The sequence below is a fragment of the Zalophus californianus genome, chromosome 9, assembly GCF_009762305.2.
Source record: "Zalophus californianus isolate mZalCal1 chromosome 9, mZalCal1.pri.v2, whole genome shotgun sequence".
Lineage (NCBI taxonomy): Eukaryota > Metazoa > Chordata > Mammalia > Carnivora > Otariidae > Zalophus > Zalophus californianus.
The window spans coordinates 5,771,849-5,791,365 of record NC_045603.1 but is presented as its reverse complement, the minus strand read 5'-3'; the positions used below and the strand labels follow the sequence as shown (position 1 = coordinate 5,791,365).

At 47.0% G+C, this 19,517-nt stretch overlaps 1 protein-coding gene across 9 annotated transcripts in view; it reads right to left on the bottom strand.

Annotated features, from left to right (window-relative positions):
- Positions 1-19,517, bottom strand: part of EFCAB6 (EF-hand calcium binding domain 6) — a 222,441-nt gene that overhangs the window by 44,882 nt on the left and 158,042 nt on the right. For all 9 annotated transcript variants that reach the window (XM_027591704.2, XM_027591711.2, XM_027591706.2 and 6 more), the window contains 3 exons: positions 18,333-18,451; positions 8,849-9,043; positions 4,777-4,932 (listed from right to left, as the gene is read on the bottom strand). In XM_027591704.2, coding sequence (XP_027447505.2) covers positions 4,777-4,932; positions 8,849-9,043; positions 18,333-18,451 — 470 coding nt within the window. The remainder of the gene's footprint in view (positions 1-4,776; positions 4,933-8,848; positions 9,044-18,332; positions 18,452-19,517) is intronic.

The following is a 19,517-nucleotide window of genomic DNA, read 5'->3' as shown; positions in this document are numbered from 1 at the left end:
AACCATGTTTTAATAATACTCTCTTACAATCATTTAGTTAATTATTTATCTGGTGCTGTTTTTCTATGATTTATTCATTGAATGCATATGAATTCGCATTCAGCTGGAAATACATTTAGTGAGAGGAGATCCTGTTTAAGGAAGAAGAGAACGTATAGGCATATTTGAGGAGGAAAGGGTCCTTCTTTTCATTACACACACACACACCACACACCACACACACACACACACACCCTGGCGCTGAACTTCTCTTGCTCAAACACAATGGAGCAACGGCTTCAACATTTTAAGGAAAAATGATTTTCTCCCTAGGATTCTATGCTCAGACAAGCTAGCAATCTGCATGAAGGGGATTAAACAATTTTTTCAGACAAAGAACTCAGAAAATTTATTTCCTGCCCACCCTTTCTTAGAAAGTTACTTCAGGAAGTACTCCAGCAAAGTAAGATCAGCAATTGCTGTAAATCAGCAATAAAAAGGTATGTGGTGTAGGAAACAGGGGATCCAATCCTGTTGGGAACAGTAGGGACAGACCTGGGACAGGACAATGGTCGGGGAGGGGCAGGCTGTAGGATGGGGGCACCTGGGGAAACCTGTCAGAATGGGAAGTGGGATGGAAGGCTGGGAAAAGCTGAAGGTTGACAATGTTGAATTTTACCTGAGCCCCGTGTTCCTAAAAAACAGCTCTTTATATTCCTGGAAACAGCTTACACAAAGAACCACCTTTCCCCGTACGACTTAGAAAAGATGCATGGACACCCAGGTGTGCCTACAAGACGGTGGACACAGAGGCTCAGGGATGGTGCCACTGGCAGAAAGCGACTTTTCATTTATGACCTGGGCACTGAACAGTATTTACATAGGCATAATTGTGAAATGCTGGTCAATAGTTTTTGAGTTTCAGAATCAACGTATGAACCAAGCACAGCAGAGCCGGTTGTGGCTCCAGGACAGAAGGTTACATGTAACTACCTTTTCCCCAGAGTAGAACTGTACCTGAGCAAAGACGGGACATGGAACGAGCAGGGAGACAGCGGTAGAAAGAGGGGGTGCTGACATGCACAGAACTGGGAAGTGTCAGTCTGTCCTGACAAAGCTGAATGACCTGAAAACCAATAGCTTTTCCTGTCCATTCAGGAAACTGACATCACAGGGCAAAACATCACCCCCAAATCTGGAAGGATCTGGGCAAATACAGAGAATTACAGCCAAGGTGTGCTTTCCTGGATTAAAAGTCTTGGGAGCCAGAAGCTGGAAGGAACACTTCAAGGGTCGCGTGAAAAACGGGTGGAGGCTGTTTATGGACTGTGTACCGGTAAGAAACTCGTGGGGACCCGTCTACAGCGAGGAGTCATTGTGGGGTAAAAAGGAGAAGGACTGGATGCTCTGTATCACTCACCATCAGGCAGGGACTGCAAACCAAAACCACAATGAGGTGTCACCTTACACCTGTCTGAGTGGCTAAAATGAAAAACATAGGAAACCACAGGGGTTGGTGAGGATGTGGAGGAAAAGGAACCCTTATGCACTCTGGGTGGGAAGGCAAACTGGGGCAGCCACCGCAGAAAACAGTATGGAGGGTCCTCAAAAATTTAAAAAGAGAACTACGCTGTGACCCAGTAATCATGCAACTGGGTATTTACCCAAAGGATACAGAAACACTAATTCAAAGGGCTACATGCACCCTATGTTTATAGCAGCATTATCTACAATAGCCAAACTATGGAAGCAGCCCAAGTGTCCCTGATAGATGAATGGATAAAGAAGATGGGGTGGGGCCCCTGGGTGGCTCAGCTGGTTAAGCGACTGCCTTCGGCTCAGGTCATGATCCCGGAGTCCCGGGATCGAGTCCCGCACTGGGCTCCCTGCTCGGCGGGGAGCATGCTTCTCCCTCTGACCCTCCCCCGTCTCATGTACTCTCTCTCTCTCATTCTCACTCTCTCAAATAAATCTTAAAAAAAAAAAGACTATACTATCCCCCTCATTAAAAAAAAAAAAGAAGATGGGGTGTGTATATCTATCTATCTATCTGTCATCTATCTATCTTTGAATATTGCTCAGCCATAAAAAAGAATGAAATCTTGACATTTGCAGCAACATGGATGGACCTAGAGAGTATTATGCTAAGTGAAATATGTCCATCAGAGAAAGACAAATACCATATGATTTCACTCATAAGTGGAATTTAAGAAACAAAACAAATGAGCAAAGGAAAAGAGAGAGAGACGGAGGAACAGAGACAAACAAGAGACAGGCTCTTACCCACAGAGAACACAGTGCTGGTTCCCAGAGGGGCACGGTGGGGGATGGGGGTTGCAGAGTATGCTTATCATGATGAAAAAAAAATAAAACATAAAATAATTATACCATCAAAAAAGAAAAATAGAAGGACTGGTTGAGAGTCCGTGTGGGAAGCACTTGGACCCCATGGACCTCCTGAATTCCAAGTGTCTCGGAAGCTGTGCCCCTCACCCACCACAAAACGGGAGCTCTGGAAACTGTGCTCTCTGGAGTCCGGGTTTCTGAACTAAAAAGCGGGTGTCCTAGGGCAAGATAGGGAGGGTTCTTAATGAAAAGAGGGATTAAGTGGAAGCTTGCTTATATCCTGACTTTACTAAATAGTTTCCTATGGCTCCATAACAAAATGCCAGAGTAGTGGGTGGCTTAAAACACCACACATTTCTTCTTTTCCACTTCTGGGGCACCAGAAGCCAGAGGTCAGTTTTACTGGGTCAAGATCAAGGTGTCAGCAGGACCGTGTTCCTTCCAGAGGCTATGGGAGAATCTGTTCTTTGCCTCCTCCGGCTTCTCGTGGCTGCTGGTGATCCTTGGCTTGTGGCCACACCACTCCAATTTCTCTTTCTGTGGTCACTTCTGGGTGAAACCTCTCCCCGACTCCCTTTTATAAGGACACGGAGATCCGAGGCCCACCCAGACAATCCAGGATCATCTCCCCATCTCAAGACCCTTAACTTAATCACATCTGCAAGCACTCATTTTTCCTTATCACATAACATTCAAAGGTTCCAGGAATTAGGACCGGGATATCTTCAGGGGGGCATTATGCAGCTTGCCACACTGACTGTTGGAACTTCCAGGCTTCTTCTCCCAGGCAGCTCCCAGAGTGTTGGCAGCAGGGCACCAGAGAATCTTCTCTGGTTGGGTTGCCAGATTTAGGAAAACAAACCAACAAAAATTTAGTGGGACACCCTGTTAAATTAGAATTTCAGGTAAACAAAATAATTTTAATATAAATTTATCCCAAATATTGCATGACACATACTTAAACTGAATATATTATTGTTTATCTGAAATTCTAATTTAACTAGGCATCCCTATATGTTATGTGATAACCCTAGTCTCCGGGAAACTTGACAGCCCAAAAGAAAAATATTAAAGATCTTGACATTGGGGGTCCTCCAAGGACACTCCCTGCCAGGTTGCTCTACCACAGTAGTTCAGACTGAAAATTCAAAGCCAAGTCAGTAAGCTCCACCTACCTGCCCAGATTCTAATTGGCTTCTTAGAAACTCACTCTTAAAATAAGCATATTTTCGAGGAGAGTGTCTAACATGGAAAATAGTAGAAAAAAGTGACACTGAGGAGAGATCCCTCAGGTGAAGAAAACTTTTTTAAAAATCTGTTGTTAATACCTTCAGGGAAATGAGATCTCGCACAAGAACATGATGCTCTGAAAGACGAACATTCTGAGAGCAAAAACAAGTCTGGTCATTAGAAATATGATAAGTATGACAGCAGAAACAAAAATCCGAAAAGAAGGGCTGAGAGCTAAAGTTGAGGAAGTCTTCCAGAAGGGGAAGCAGGAAGGAAAAGTTGGATGATGGGAAAGATTTTAAAATATGAGGAAATATCCTATGTGGTTGAATATTCAGTAAAAATAAGAGTTTCACAAAGAACAGGAGAGGAAGTCCTTAATGAAGTAATCCAGAAAGTTTCACAGAATTAAAGAGTATGAAAATGATGAGCTGATGTGTCTGAACACTCCAGAAAAAGATTTTACGACTCGGGGCATGGTGGGGGTTTCATTAGTGATATTGAGTACACAGAAAACTATGCAAACAAACAAAAATCATTATTAATTCCAGGGAACCCAAAATGCTACGTAGGAAGGGAAAAGTGATCCATGAAACAGGTCACAACGTTATAAACCCTGAATACTGATCTACCCGAAACTGTGATGCAGCCACATGGGGGCCCACGGAGAAAAGTTTGTGGGTCCCCATGGAGAGGTGGAGGCTGAGTGGGTGAGGTGGTTGGTGCTATGTGATCGGCGAAGGAAAGTTAAACCCACATCTTCCTGGTATGGAGTCAACAGACACTGCCTGAAAGTTACAAACCGGGAAGCAGCACATAGAAAGCTTGTCACTTAGAACCACGAGTTAAGTACCAAATGGTACCCATGAAAGCGTCAGCTTTGTGGACCACGGGGACGGGGAAATGCGGAGAAGCAGGGTGAAGGGGCTGCTGTCTTTACTGAGCCTCGTAGAACCATCTGACTCCCACCAAAGGACATGAGTAACGTGGGGAAAGCAAAAACTAATGTTAGCGGAGAAGGATTATGCTGTTGAGAGCCATGGGGAAGAGTGACGTGCGCCCTCCTTGTGCTTTGGGTTGACTCCACGGAGCCTGGCCGCAGGGTGGCCCGGAGGTTACTTCACTGTTTGAATGGACAGAGAGGAAGAAGCGAAAGCCATTCGTTTTCCATTTTCTAGTCCCGACTATGTGAGAAGCACTGTTAAGCCAGCGGAGGAAAACCTGTGTAGAAGATCGGTCAGCTCCTCTTCCTTAAGAGAACAGCCACACTCCTGCAGCATCTTCTGCATCCTGCCTATGGGTATACAGCCGTTTTTCGATCTGTCTAGTTTGGTGAGTGCTTTGCTGATATCTTGATAATGGTCCTTAAGCTTTTCCCTGAAAGAGAAGACATTTTAGACACCCTAAAACCAGGAAAACAAATCATTTCTTTAAAGCAAGAGTTCCATGATTGTTCTAATGATGATTTGCTTGTTCATCAAAGAACTAATTTTGAAGATGTTTTGCAGCCTTGGTGTAATGCTTACATTAAAAGGTATTCTGGAAAAAATAATAGGTCTGTATTGTTGTCATGTTATTATTATTATCATTAGCAAAACTGTGTTAGAGAAATTACAAGCTTTTTTTTTTTTACTAGAATTGGTACTTTAAAGATAGAACGAGGAATTAAGACCCACAGTGATATTACAGACATATGAAATACACCTTGATTCTCCCAGTGAAAACCCATGGAGCACCTACTCTGTGCCAGCTACCACTCTGGGTGTTGGGATGCATCTAGGAGCTCAAACAGGCATCCCCAGAAGAACTTACATCCCCATGGGGCCAGGCTGGTGTGAGACAGAAGGGGTGAGTGCAGTACGTCAGTAGAGACTGGACAGTGGGGCTGAGAAGACCCGCAGTGGGAGCGGGGCTGCAATTCCCATGGGGAGGTGCAGGTGGGCCCCACTGGGAAGGTGGCACTTGAGTAGAGATGCATGTTACCCCCAAATAGCTCTCCTGGGCCCCAGGACAGCCAGCACCAAGGCCCTAAGGCAGAGGTGCGGGAGCTCGGGGAGTGAGGAAGGTGGACAGGCTCTCAGTGTTAGCCGGGGAGAAGGGGTGCCCTGGGACACCTGGCTTCTTACCAAATACTGTGTTGTTAAGAAACACAGCCACTGTTTGTGGCCATCAACTGGCAAACCAGGAGCTGTGCTGTCTTCATGTTCTCTCCCACTGATGCTTCTTAACAACAGTGCAAGGGAGGTAGGTAACTATCACCCCACTTTATAGACGTGGAACAAGGGTGCCCAGAACCATGGTGGATTCAGGGACCGACCGGGCCTGCCTCTTGCAGGGACAGAGGCAGCGTCCAGCTGCAGCTTCTGCTGGAGGGCTGTTTTCCTTGCAGAACATGTTCAAGTTTCTATAAATCCATTTTTTAAGGAAAATTCTTCCCTGACCAAAAAAAATATATTGTTAAGGGTCTAAAAAAGTGTGGAAATCTTTAGGGATGAACCATCTTGCACCTGACTTTGGTGGACTGATGCTAAACTCCATGACCTTGGCTCACCCAGGTCTCTAAAAAGAGAGACCTCCTTCCTACTGCCCTGAGCAACATGCTTGTCTGGTGGGCTTAGACTAGGGCTTGGCTGTGGGGTTCTTATTCAGGGAAGAGAATGTGCTATAAATTCCAAACACAGAATCTTTGCTGGTAATTGTCTACCACCTCAGAGATGTATTTGCGGAGAGAACAGTTCCTTGAGCATGCCTAGGAGAAAGAATCCAAAGGAACAGAACAATCCAGAATGAGGAAGTTGAGTGGGAGCACACAGGTCAGGAGGGGGGAGTGGCACCGACTTGGAAGCCACATGGGCCATCCACCCCCTTCCCTCCTTAGCATCCACTGTGGAGCTGGCTGACTGGGCATTTGAGCAACTGATACAAATGAGTTGCATTAACGGTTCTGCAAATGTATACCAACAGAAGCAACATTTTGGATTCCTTTACAGGTGTATGCTGAATTCAGTCCCATGTTACAAAATGACTACTCATCATCACAACTATTATATTCCACTTAATCCTTCAAAATGAAAGCAAATGAAGGTATAAAAAAATCAAAACATTTTTTGAGATACATATTTTTAGAAAATTGAGGCATTCAGCATTTCTTGGACTGGTTTCTAGGCAGTAATTATTTCCCTTGCAGAGTGAATGTGTGCACAGAGTAAATGAGGGTTTGGAGCATCGATTGCACCATGCCAAACAGAAACGGTAGGAGCTGACCCTCGGGGATGAGCTGCTGCTGCCCTGGGTCCGTGTCTGGTTCCTGGTCTGGACAGTGAGTCAGTCCGAAGAGGGCACTGTCATGGCCAGTGGACGGCCACAGAGCCCTGCCCGGCATGGCCTTGCTGGGCCGGGCTTCACCGGTTTCGTTTGTATACCCCCCAATCCACATCCCGGAACAGGCCAGGGCTAATGCAGCTAGCTCATCAATGCTGCTCTGGTTCCAAATCTTCAACTCAGACTTGGGCAAAAAAGAGGAAGGCATGGAAAATAAATGTGAGTTTAAAAAAAGGATTCTTAATTTTCAAAACGTATTTGGGGCACTCTAAACAAAATAAATTCTCTTAGATTTAAGAGGCAAATATAAATTTTGGTCACTTTACATGAACCTGACTCTCGTCTGTCTCATCAGAGGAGGTAGATCCTGTTTACTTGCCAATTTTACAATTCGACATCTTTGAGAAAATGGAAGCTGGTCAGGCATTTTTGTGAAATCAGGCTTGTCTTCTTTGGTAAGAAAGTGTAACTGTGGCAAGGAGGACAGGGTGAGTGTGAATTGGTTAACTAAACTTGGTGATCTGAGATGCACAGTCTGGTGGCTCACAGTTCGCACGACAAACAGAAACACGGGAAGGGGAAGAATGAATGTGCCGAGAGCGTGCCGAGGACGTGAGATTTCTCTCAGAGCCTCATTACTCACAAGTGGCAGGAGGGAAGACACAAGTGGGTAATGAGGCCAGCCCTGTCTGGTAAAGATAAATTCCAGTTTTTCATTAGTTTTATGGCGTATTTGATTTATACCAATCTTGCACCTATTTTTACTTTAAATCTCACAAACTCAATTCTCTCCCTTCAGGCTTTATAACTCAGTAACTTGGACATAATTCAGGGGTGTGTTTGAACTGCTTTTCTCTTAAACCCCGTTGAGCCATTACATTTCTTCCCTGTGTCCTTGGGAGTTTTTATTTCCTTTGTGGATTCTTTAGTAACAACTCATTCACTCATTCAGGTGCCATTTGAGGTGGTGAGGACGGACAGCTGAAGTGACAGACCGGAGATGGACAGAAACACAGAGGAGAGCATCATGAGGCTAAGGCAGAGCTGTGGAGTGAGGATGGAGTCCTAGCCTTGGCAAGTTAGGACCGATCGAGAACATCGGTCCCATTGCTTTACGGTTATATCGAATGCAGCAACATTTTCTCCTGTGTTACAAATTTTTTAAATAGGACATTATGAATTAGTTTTAAACTCTGAAAGTCGTCATGTAAGGACCCACCATCCAAATCCAACACATCACCTTTTGCGTAGCATCTTCTGGTCCCTGCGGACAGGCATCCACTTTTGACACAGTTCCAATCACAACACACATACTGGTTAAAATGTCACTTCCCATTAGCCCTTGATCACAAACATTTCCCATAGTCTTTGTGATGCTAATTGAATAGGCATATACTTTTTCATGTTCCTTGGGGCCACACTTTATAAGGCAGGTGCCCCTTTTAGTCGTTGTTGAAGATATAGTGCAAATCGTATCTTCCAACTGCTTAACTGTTGGCCTCTACTCCATTATTTCTTTGGGGTATAGTCCTCAAAGTACTGAGTTAAAGAATATGTCTGTTTTGTTCATTCATTTATTCAACAGAGGTTTGCGGGGTGCCTACGAGGTGTCAGGCACTGTTCTGCACTGCGTGAAGACAGGCATGTCCTTCTGGAACTTGCCTTCTAGTTGGGTGAGGGGCGGGGCCCAGGGTGCAGGTTAGTAAACATTTAAATGTTCTCAAGGGTGACCTACAAAATAGGAATGGTGTGAGACTGTCACTGGATAAGGCGGGGTTGGCTCATAGCTTTTTAGCTTCTTTATACTCTGTGATCTGGTGCCCGTTTCTAGAATCTACAGCAGTAAAGGAGTATTATAATTTCATGACAACTTTGCCAGCACTGGGAGGGACCACTTTAAAACCATTTTCGCTGCAAGGGCATGTGTTAAACAGGTGGCCAGCTCGCAGACCCACGATACTTACACACTTACCTGACTGGCGCGGCCCTATCCATGTTCTGCTCCAGCTGCTTGACCTCCTCTTGCATCTGCTGGGGCTTCGTGAAATGACCCATGAAGTTGAAGTAATCCTCCGTGTAGGGCCGATGAATGTCTGCTGAGTAGTTAATCCCCAATTTCTGTAAAAATTCTTGGTAAGTTATGTGCCCTCTTCCCTCCGTGTCATAGCTTTGAAAACAAACAAACAAGACCATCATCAGTAGGCACCAGGGTGTGTGAGCTGGAAATGCAGACTCTGCTCTCTGATAGCACCCAGACCTGATCTGAATCTGCATTTGACAAGATCCTCAGGCAAGGAGTCATAGGCTCATCAAAGTTGGAAACCTGCTGCTCTCATCCACAGAATGGTCACACCTCCTGAGAGGTGATCTTCGTCCCCAGGAAAGAGCAACCAAATTCATTCACTTGTCATTCTGTTAGAAAACGGTTGTGACCACAGAAAAAATTAAAATCAAGGCTGTCATTCATTCAACAGGGTTTTTATTTTTATTTTTTTTTATTGAGCACCTACATGTAAGGGGAACTATGCTAAGGTTTAGAAAAAGTCCTTCAAAAAGCATATTCAATCTTAAAACTTAAATAAATGAATGCCATTTGATTTAAATCTCCCATTTCCTCTTTGAAGAGATGCCAATTATATACAACCAGCGAGCGAGACCAGTAAGGAAAACAAGATAAGAATTATGCTATGTACCTTTTATGTCATTTTCTATTATTGAGATGTTTCTGAATTATAATTCATTAAAAAAGGCATAATGGAGGGTTTTTATCTCCCAGCATTATTCAAATAGAATAGAATTACTTCAATAAAAAATTTTAAGGCAAATTGTCGATTTTCTTTAAAGAAAAAAAAAGCATTTATTTTTACCGAAAGATCTTGGTCCTCATCTGATAAAAATGGCATTTGCGGACATGATTTTTCCCAGATGAACTCCGAGTTACAAGGACCAAGACTATATTTAAACATTGTGGGCATAATCCTCTAGCAGGCTGTTTGGACGTTTGTCTGACTGAGCATGAGTGCAGGCAGGCAGCTTTCCTGTGTGTGGCCGAGCTTCCCTCTGCTCGTTAACTGACAAGATGTGGAAAAATCTGCAGGATCCCACGCTTGCTCACCTCCAACACACAGACACCTTTGCGACTGTTTCGGTTGAGCAGCAATGAAGAGAACGTATTTATTTCCCCGACTTTCTTGTCCTTGAGGGGTGGGGTGGGGGGAGGAGGCTGAGGGGAAGGAAGTTTAGGCAAACGGTTCATGCCCTTGTGTGGGTTCACAGAGCATCCCGGGAGCTGGCATGCCCTCCGTCCTTCCCCAAGGCCAAGTGGGCCATTCCCTGAAGTGCATATAGAACTGGGGGGGGGCTCCCTCTCCCCCATTTGTCGCTTCTGTGCCCCACACTTCTGCTTCGTGTCTGACTTCCACCTGCCCTATTGGCATCCAGACCCATTGTGATCAGGTCCTCTATCTTACAAGGTAAGGAGATTCCCCTTCTGTGACTTCGAGGTAGCACAGGGTGGAGAACTAACTCCAAGTCAAACAGACGCTCACTCGCCCTGAGACCCTGGCAAGGCCCTCGGCCCCTCTGGGACTCTGGTCCCTCCTCTGTGAGCCCCTGAAGGCCTTCCTAGACCCAACGTCTCAGGTCAGTGCCTTACTGCTGCTCTCAATATATTTATGAAACCATTTGAGGCCTTTCCAGGTGTCTGTTATTCGTGCAGCCTTAGTACTTGCAACACCCCCCACCCCTGGCCAAATACCATTCTACCTGTATTCAGTGAATTTGCTTTCTAAAACAAAACCAAGTGACACACCCACAAAAGAGGGCCTGTGGGGTCTCCGGCTGCCAAAGCATGTCCTGTGGTTTGGGCAGGGCTATGATGCTCCAGGCCACACAGGGGCCTCTAGCAAGTAGCTCTTCCTGCTGCTGGTGATAAGACTCTAGCTGCGGAAAGGGTATTTATTTTCCATCAATGTCCCAAGGGAGGGGAAGGAAGGGAAGCTCCCCAAGGCTCCCCGTTCCTATAGGAGGCCTCCTGAAAGAATGGTGTGGAGACCAGTCACTGACCAATGACTCCTCTCTCTTCCTAAGTCAAAAGTGCTGTATTTTCACTTTCCTCTGGATTTCTCCAGGGCCATGGTGAGGATTGGCGGGTAAATGCCCGCTGGGGCTTAGACCAGGGTCTGGCACCCAGTGAGCGCACGCTGGTGTTTGCTGCTGCTGTTCACCACCCAAAGGCTCAACCACACCTTTAGAACGTGCCTTCTTTCCCCGCTAGATGGCAAGTTTGTTGAGGGGCAACCACGAGCAACCATGCCGTGTTATCCTTACAAACTCCCAGCGCCCGGCCACAGGCCTTGCAAAGCTTGGTTATCAATATTTGTCTGCTAAGCTACTGCATGCGAAGGACGCGTGTTCCTAAGGAAGCACCGCCATCCTGGCGTGTTATGCACAAGAGATTACTGAGAACAAACTCTAAATCATGACACTTGAACTGAATGAAAAGACACTTCTTAATTACTTCATTAATAAAGATCATAAACATTCCATTCTCATCGCAAAGGAACAGAAGACCAGATTGCACAATTGCAACTAAAATATTGTTATGAATGTGAATAATAAGAGAGTTAATTCAGCTTACATAACCTCACCCTTCATTATATAATCCTTTGTGTAACATTTAAAAAAAAATCAACTTGCCTATAAAGGTTGAATTTTAAAATGGCTCGGCAACAGATGTGCCAGGAAAAATGTGCACATAAACAGAGGACCCATAAAAGCTTGCATTTGCATGTGGCAATGGCCGCTAATTTATGATATAATCTGATTACTCTGCCCATTTATTGTGCATACAGCAACTCAGTTGTACACACAATTTGAATACGTTCACATCGATTGCTTTGCTTCGCTCAAAGTCTCAGTCCTTTATGCTCAGTTCAGGCACTCAATTCTTATGTCAGTGGCAGCCCCACCTTCTAGCACCTCTGTCCCCAGAGTTAGAGGGTCTGGGGTCAGCCCCAGTGACGACCCGGGCCAGGCAGCAGAGGTAGACGTGACAACCTATGCAGCTTGGGACCTACAGAATCTTCTCAGGGGTCACCAGGGAGGGTGGTCTGATGGCTCACATCCCCACCCTTCAGGGTGGTGTTCCCCTGCCCGAGTTGGTCATGGCCACTGGGCACGGTCAGCAAGTCCTGGTGGCATCACAGGTTTGGGGGCCGTCCGGGGCCATGATCCCTCCCCGGTGCTCCCCAGTGAGGGGTGGTCTGGCCTTGGATAAAGCCAGGCCAGCAGGGGAAATGCACTCCTTCAAAGACCACCCACTGAGATGCCTGACAACGTGGATCACGAAAAGTTCTCTATGTTGAGCTAGGAGCCCACCTGGCCAGTCATCCCCAAGCACTTCCAAAATTCCCTCCCAGCCACCGTGTCCCGTTTGGTCTCCTCTCTCCTAACCTAAAGACCTTGCTCATTGGACCCCGTTAAGTCCTTTCCCTGCTCCGGCTGTCCTTGCCCTGCTGTCCTACAGCAGGGTGCCCAGCAGCCTCTTGCCAGGTGCTGCCATGGCTGGGCCAATGCAGATGACCACGCTTCCTGGTAACTTAGAGTCAGGGCTTCTTCCATGAGCTGGTGCATTCGGCAAAGTTACCTTGCATAGTCTTTTCTTTTTGCGTTGGAAGACCAAGATACAACTTACCTACCATATCAAGAAATGTGCAAAAATTGGGTATCAATGACCCCCAAAGCCTTCTATCAAGTCCACTTGATCAGCTGGCTTTATACAACTAATCTGATACTGTTAATTTGGAGACTTGGCTCCCTGTGTTAGCCTTCTGGGTATGTTTCTAATGCATTGTCTTCATAGTTTTTCAGCAAAGTCTGTTTTAAATCCAAAATAGTTGAATTCTGTCTGACGAAATGAGGCTACAGAAGGTGCTCTGCATGCTGAGCAAGTCCCTGAGGAAGTGCCTCCCACAGTGGGCCCCCTGGTGCTGGTGGTGCCCGAGCCAGACAGGCTCTGGGTCTCAGGCTCTGCTGTGATGGGCAGTGTCCTCCCTCTCCTGTCCCAGACTTCTCCCTCCTCCGGGCCTCTGCTCACTGGGATGCCCTTCCTCCTTAATAAAATGACTGTTTATTAAGACTCAGCTCAGCGCTGTGAATTGTGCAAGACTGTTGAATCACAGATCTGTACTTCTGAAACAAATAACACAACATATTTTAAGAAAAAAGAAAAAGAAGATAACAGGAGAGGAAGAATGAAGGGGAGTAAGTCAGAGGGGGAGACGAACCATGAGAGATGATGGACTCTGAAAAACAAACTGAGGGTTCTAGAGGGGAGGAGGGTAGGGGGATGGGTTAGCCTGGTGATGGGTATTAAAGAGGGCACGTTCTGCATGGAGCACTGGGTGTTATGAACAAACAATGAATCATGGAACACTACATCAAAAAAAAAAAAAAAGATAGTTCCAGCAGGCTTGAAAAAAAAAAAAAAAGACTCAGCTCAGGCCTCGCATCCCCCCCCGGGGGGGGGGTGTCCCCTCCCTGAACACCCGCACAGCTCCCACGACCCGCAACATTGTGTTCCGCGCTTACCCTCCCTGCCGAGCTGTAAGCAGCCTGAGAGTGGGGGCTGTCTCTGGAACCCCAGCATCCAGCACAAGGCCTGCAACTTAGAAAGTTTCAAAAAATTCCTGCTTTGTGATTGCTCAGATGAATGAAGAAATGAATGAATCGACTTCTATCTTGTAATTCATTCTTAGCAATCTCTCCAAAACCACACCAAACACCCTGCTCCTGAAATCTCATCCTCACAGATCCTGATTTGGCTTCAGTGAGCAGGTTCCCTTTCACACCAGCCTCCTTCAGGCTGGAACATTTTGTTCCTTTAATCCTTGATAAGCCAGCCTACATCCCAGCTCACTTCACACCATGAAGATTGGGTCCTCCCCGATCTGTCCAGCCCCTGTGCAGTTAGTGGGGGCTGCAGGCGGGAGGGTGTCACTTTGGGGCTGAAGCCCACCCAAGCCCGTGTGATCCTCCGGCTCTGCAGACACCCCCGCAGGGCTTAATGAAGCCACAAGCTGGAACCTGGCCAGCTCCCCAAACCATCACTTGGAAGAGAATTGCCCAGAAGAGCTGGTAAACACGCTGTAGACATTGGGTGAGTGAGAAATAAAACATCAGTGCGCTAAGCCACTGAGATGTGGGGGTGAATTCATTAATTTGCTTCCACAGCATTGACTAGACCCTCCAGAATAATCTGAGGCTCTAAAATAGTGTACTTCATAGGTGCTTAATAAACATTGAGTGAATGATGGATGCTATTTTTTTTTTTTTGTCTACATTCTATATTCTACCCTAGGTTTTAATTTTGTATTTTTGAAAGGGCAGAATGTTATTGGTCTACTCACTTCCACTTACCTATTTTGGGGGGCTTTCCTATTCTGACAAGCAGACCCCCTCGGCTGGCAGTGCGTGTCACATGGGTCCCAGCTGTCCCCGACTTCCCTGCGTCCCTGGGGGAGAACGCCCCTCCCATCGTTAGGGCGAGTGAAGGAGGCTCCTGGCGCGTGGACAGCCCCCGGCTGGCCCGCACCTTCTCGCCGGCTCAGCGCCTCCTGCTCTGCGGTGCAGGGGTGGACGTGGGGCGTGGAGCAGAGCGAGGCAGCCGCCTTTGCCAGCGAACACGGAGCGGTCGAGAGGCACGGGCCAGGACGGTGAATGAGGGTGAGGACGACTAGCTGAGACCGTGGGAACACGTAGAGAATGGGTGGGAAAGCCTCACCACCAGGTCACCATTTATCATGTCTGCTGAGTAGGCCACTGAGTAGGGTGCTTTGTTGTTGTCTTTTCTTTCCCTTTATGCTTTTCTGGATTTTCTGAGACTTTTAAAATGAGTATGCATTAATATCGCAATCAGAAAAGAATTTCAAATCTATATGATCTTTTTGCTGCCAGTTTTTATGCTTATGTGTGCCAGGTACTCTGCCTCTATTATTTGGCCCCATTGCCGTCCTACTTGATAGTTGACTGAAGCCCAGAGAAGGCAAGCCACTGGCCCACCATCACACAGCTCCTGTGGCGTGCCATGGGACCAGCTGCAGCTCTGGCTCAGAGCACAGCCCTTAGCTCCAGCCTACTCGGCCACCTCAGGTTGTCTTCCCAATTTCTGCAGCAGCATCTGATCTCACATAGCCTCTCCTTCCAGGCTGCTAAAGGCCCATTTGCTCTTCCTAAATCTCTCTCGCACCTGTCACTTCCTTCCCAGTCCTGCCTGCATTGCCAGGAAAGCTCACCACTTCTCACGTGGACCACTGAGACAGTCCCTAATTCATCTCTTTGCCTCCCAGCCAGACTCCTGCAGGTCATCCTCCCACTATGGCCAGAGTGATCTTTCTAGAACACAGGCCTGCCTAGGTCTTTCCCTATTAAACACCTGGCCTTAGGATGGGGTCCCTGTGCTGTCCTGACTTTCATGATTTGGTTCAGTGGACATGCAGCCTGCTCTCCTGCCCCAGTGAGGCTGCCTGCATCCCAGGGAACCAGGTTATTCCGCGGTCATGGAACATGACACCATCCTCTGCCTATTAACTGGACGTTCCTCTGGTGGCTCTCAACCCCATGCTCATCCTTTGGCACATCTTCTGAGTTACCCACCTGGATGCTCCCAGGGAGGTGTGCCCGGTCAAAAGGCAGGAAGAGGGCAGCACAGGCTGTTTCCACTTCCTGCCATATGGCTGTGGCCATGGCTCCTGCCCTGCACAGTGGCTGAGCTTCTAGCAGATTCTGAGGCAGCGCTGGGGTGGAGGCATCTTCCTGACCTCCAAGAAACACCCTGTTCTCTTTTGCCCTCCAGTCCCAGATTGGAGAGCAGTTTCCTGACTCCCCTCCTAGCATACTCTGTGAGCCCATCAGCCTCTGACCTCTGAGTAAAACCACATTCCCCATTCAGACTTCCAGCCCTCTGACATCTGTATCAGTCACTGCATTCAGCCCTGCTTGGCCAGAAATGGTAGAGTGGTTTCTGCTTTCCTGCCCAGATCCTAGTATAACCATTCCTGAAGTTTTCTCTCTCTGCAATGCCTCTCTGCCTTCTCCCTTGGAGGTAATTCCACATGTGACAGATGCCATCATGGGTTTCCCTGTCACCATTTTTTTTTTTTTTTTTTGCCCCTGGACACATATCCACACTGCTTCTCCCAGACTCCCTTGCAGGTGAGAGCAGCCAGGTGAAGGAACTCTGGCCAACAGAACATGGGCAAGGTGACGGCCACATTTCCAGGCCTGGTCTCTACAAGGCTGACCACATGGTCCTCTGTGCTCTTTCCCTTTCTCTGCTGGGAGACACAGAAGATCCAGGGGGTGGTGGGACTCCTGGCCTCCGAATGATGTGAGGGCAGACCCCCCACCCCCGGTACCCACACTAGATTGAGACATCATTATCAGGGCAAGCCCCTGAGATGCTGCCCTGTTGGTTACTGCAGCTAGCCTACCCCGACCAACACACCCCTCAGACAAATTGGGCAGAGCAGAGTGAGGCACAGAGAAGGGAAGTAACATTGCAGAGGCCACACAGCGGTAAGGACGGAGGCAAGAGCCATGGCCACACGCCTGGTGGTGGAGCTCTCCTCTTCAGCCCTCACCGTCCACAGGGTGAGCCAGCTGAACAAACGCAGATGAAATTCTGACCTCACACAGTTTTCAGCACACGGCAGACATTTGTACATTTAATAATGTCAAGAAATGAATAAAGAAATTTTAGCCAAAAGCAACAGGGAGTATCTCAGTCCTATTTAAATGGGCATGTGCTCTATTCCTCCTTTAGGAAGATAAGTGAGTGTGCTCTTCTCTACACCGGAGCCCTCGAGGGGACACTTGGCTCCAACACCCCTCTTTCCTATGGCCCGCACCCTGCTCAGGACCTCATCCTACCCTACCCTGACGGAGACAGCTGTCTCCCTGGGCCCACCCTTCCCTTCTCTGAGCTGTTTCCTGATTCATCTTCCTAAAGCATGGCTGGGTCACACCACTGCTCCGCTCAGCCTTCACTATTCCCGAACGTCTGGCTAATGATGCCTGAAAACTAGGACTACAGGCCGTGATGGCCTTGCTCCTCCTTTCTCACCCTGGAAGCCCTGGGTGGGCGCTTCTGGAACACCTCCCGATTGTCCCATGGGTCAGACAGTCCTCCTTCCCCTCTGACCCCCTGGAACCACTCCAACCTCACTCCTACTGTGACAGCTTCCTGCTCTTCCACAGCCCCCCACCCACCCCATCCTCCCGCCTCTGTCTCCCATCCTCCTCGCCATGGTCCCTCCTCTGGCATTTGTCACAGGCAACACTGTGCCCCAGCATTTGGGTTAGTGCTTGCATCCCCCGACGGGTCCCTGACTATCAGGACCACACAGACCCCTTTGCATCATCCAAAAAGCCTACAGAGTGGGAGGTCCATCCGTGTGCCTGTGTACCCCAATCTTTTGGTTACTCAGTGGGACCTACTCATTTCATCTACTGGAAGAGAATATGAATAAGGAGCCTAAATTGGCCCTGTGTTGCAACTGATCTAAAAAAAATAAGGATTCTGTAAGAACTTCAAGTTGCTTTTCTAAATTAGACACAAAACAGCCCACCTAGTTCTAAACTCAGCCAACATTTCAGCCTTCCACTTTGAACAGATGAAAAGCTAAAAAATTACAGGAGCTGCTCCGTGAGTTAGCCCCTGAGAGGATGTACAATACTGGTGTGCCATCCTGGGGGGATGCAAGCGGCAGCGAATGCATCATGAAGACAGAGGTAATTCAAAGATGGATCTGGAACTTGGAAATGGACCGCACTGTTAGTGCACCTTGAAACTCAGACACCTACATGGGGACTGTTGGAACTGGGGACCTCATTCAAGAACAGCTAAATCTAAAATACATTTTGAAAAATGTAACCAATATTAGATATTATGTTCAGTTTAAGACACTCTCAGGAAACTACTCCAAGATGCTAAAAGTTCGGTTATTTTCTTTCAACAAATTACTTATCTATAAAACTGTTGTGCGACATCGATTTCCATCTTTAGGCACCGGGGAGAGACGGCTTCTCCCCTTACCGGCTGCGGCTCCGTCTGCTGAGCTAGTTGTATTAGAATGAAGTCTTTGGAGAGTGACTTAGTTTTCTAAAACAATACAGCTTTGGGCTTGAACTCCCCGTTCCTCGCAAATGCAAACCTCTCAAGTCCGGTATCGGTGATGAGTGGTTACCCTGATTCTCCATTGTCCTGAAGACCAGCCTCTTCGCCAAGGCTGCTTTCTCGGGTAAGCAAGGACCCAGAACAGACACAACTGAGCGGAAACCTTTCCTGGCCCCGCACTTCACCCCCAAGTAGCATGCAAAGCTGGTGCTAAGTTTGCTGTAGCCAGCAACCTGGGGCTGGCAGGATGAAAGGGAGCCGACCTGCAGATTCCACTCACCTCATCCAGAGCTTTTCAAATTCCCTCGGTGTAAGAGGAATATCAAACCCATATAGTGCGTTCTTTATATCCCGCCGCCGAAGAATGCCATTGCCCTCATTGTCAGTTTCTATAAAATTCTAGAACACGACAAGACAGCATTTAGTAACATACAAAACGTGTTCATGGCACTCTAAAGGATTGTCAATAGTCAATATCTGGAATAATCTAAGACATTTCTTTCTCCATCTACCTGCTTAATTACCTTTTTATCAAAGTTCCAGATACGCTCACCATTTCCTGTGAAGAAGGTGACAGAGCAAAACTTGGACAAGTATCACGTACTAGAAGGGGCTTGTTTCTGGGTAATGAGTGGTTTCAGGTGTGTGATCTGGATTCTTCTCCTGACCAACAACTTGGGTTCAAAAACTATTAGAAAGAAGGGGCAAGCAGAGCCTGGGAAATGAGACTGTAGCCCTCACAGTGGCTTCGGCTCTTTGGCCATAAGAGGGGGATGAGGCGCATGAGACCCTAGCTGTTATGATAAGATGATATGGTACCTTTTTAATGTCTACAAGGAATGCAAAATGTGTCTGGGGGATTTGTCAGCCACTTTAGAGGGCCACAGACTAGCAGGTAATGTGCGGTACTCAGCACTGACTTAAATTGTTTGTGCATAATAGTTCATCTGGCCCTTCTCATAACAACCCTGTGGGGCAGATGCAGTGGGACACGCGCAGAGTACTCTTCAAGCATCACACTCAATGGTGAAGATGGAGACAGTCCCTTTAAGGTCAGGAACAAGGTAATATCTCTGCTGCTCTCTCTTCAACATGGTACTGGAGGTGTCAGCCAGTGTAGTTAAGCAAGAAAAGGGAATAAAAGGTATAATGGGGGGACAGGAAGAAACAGAGCTGTCATTACTCACAGATGACATGGCTGTATATATAGGAAGAATCCACAAATTACTATAATAAGAGAATTTAGCAAGGAGTCCGGATTTTATATCAATAGGTAAAATCATTCATATTTTTATATATCAGGCACAGAAAACAAATTTCAAAAAAAATTTATAATAGCATCAAAAATAGAAAGTCCTAGGAACAAATCTTACAAATGATTGCAAGACTGCCACACAGAAAAGTCTAAAACTTTACTGAAAGATACTAAAAATATCAAAATAAATGGAGATACACTATGGGCACA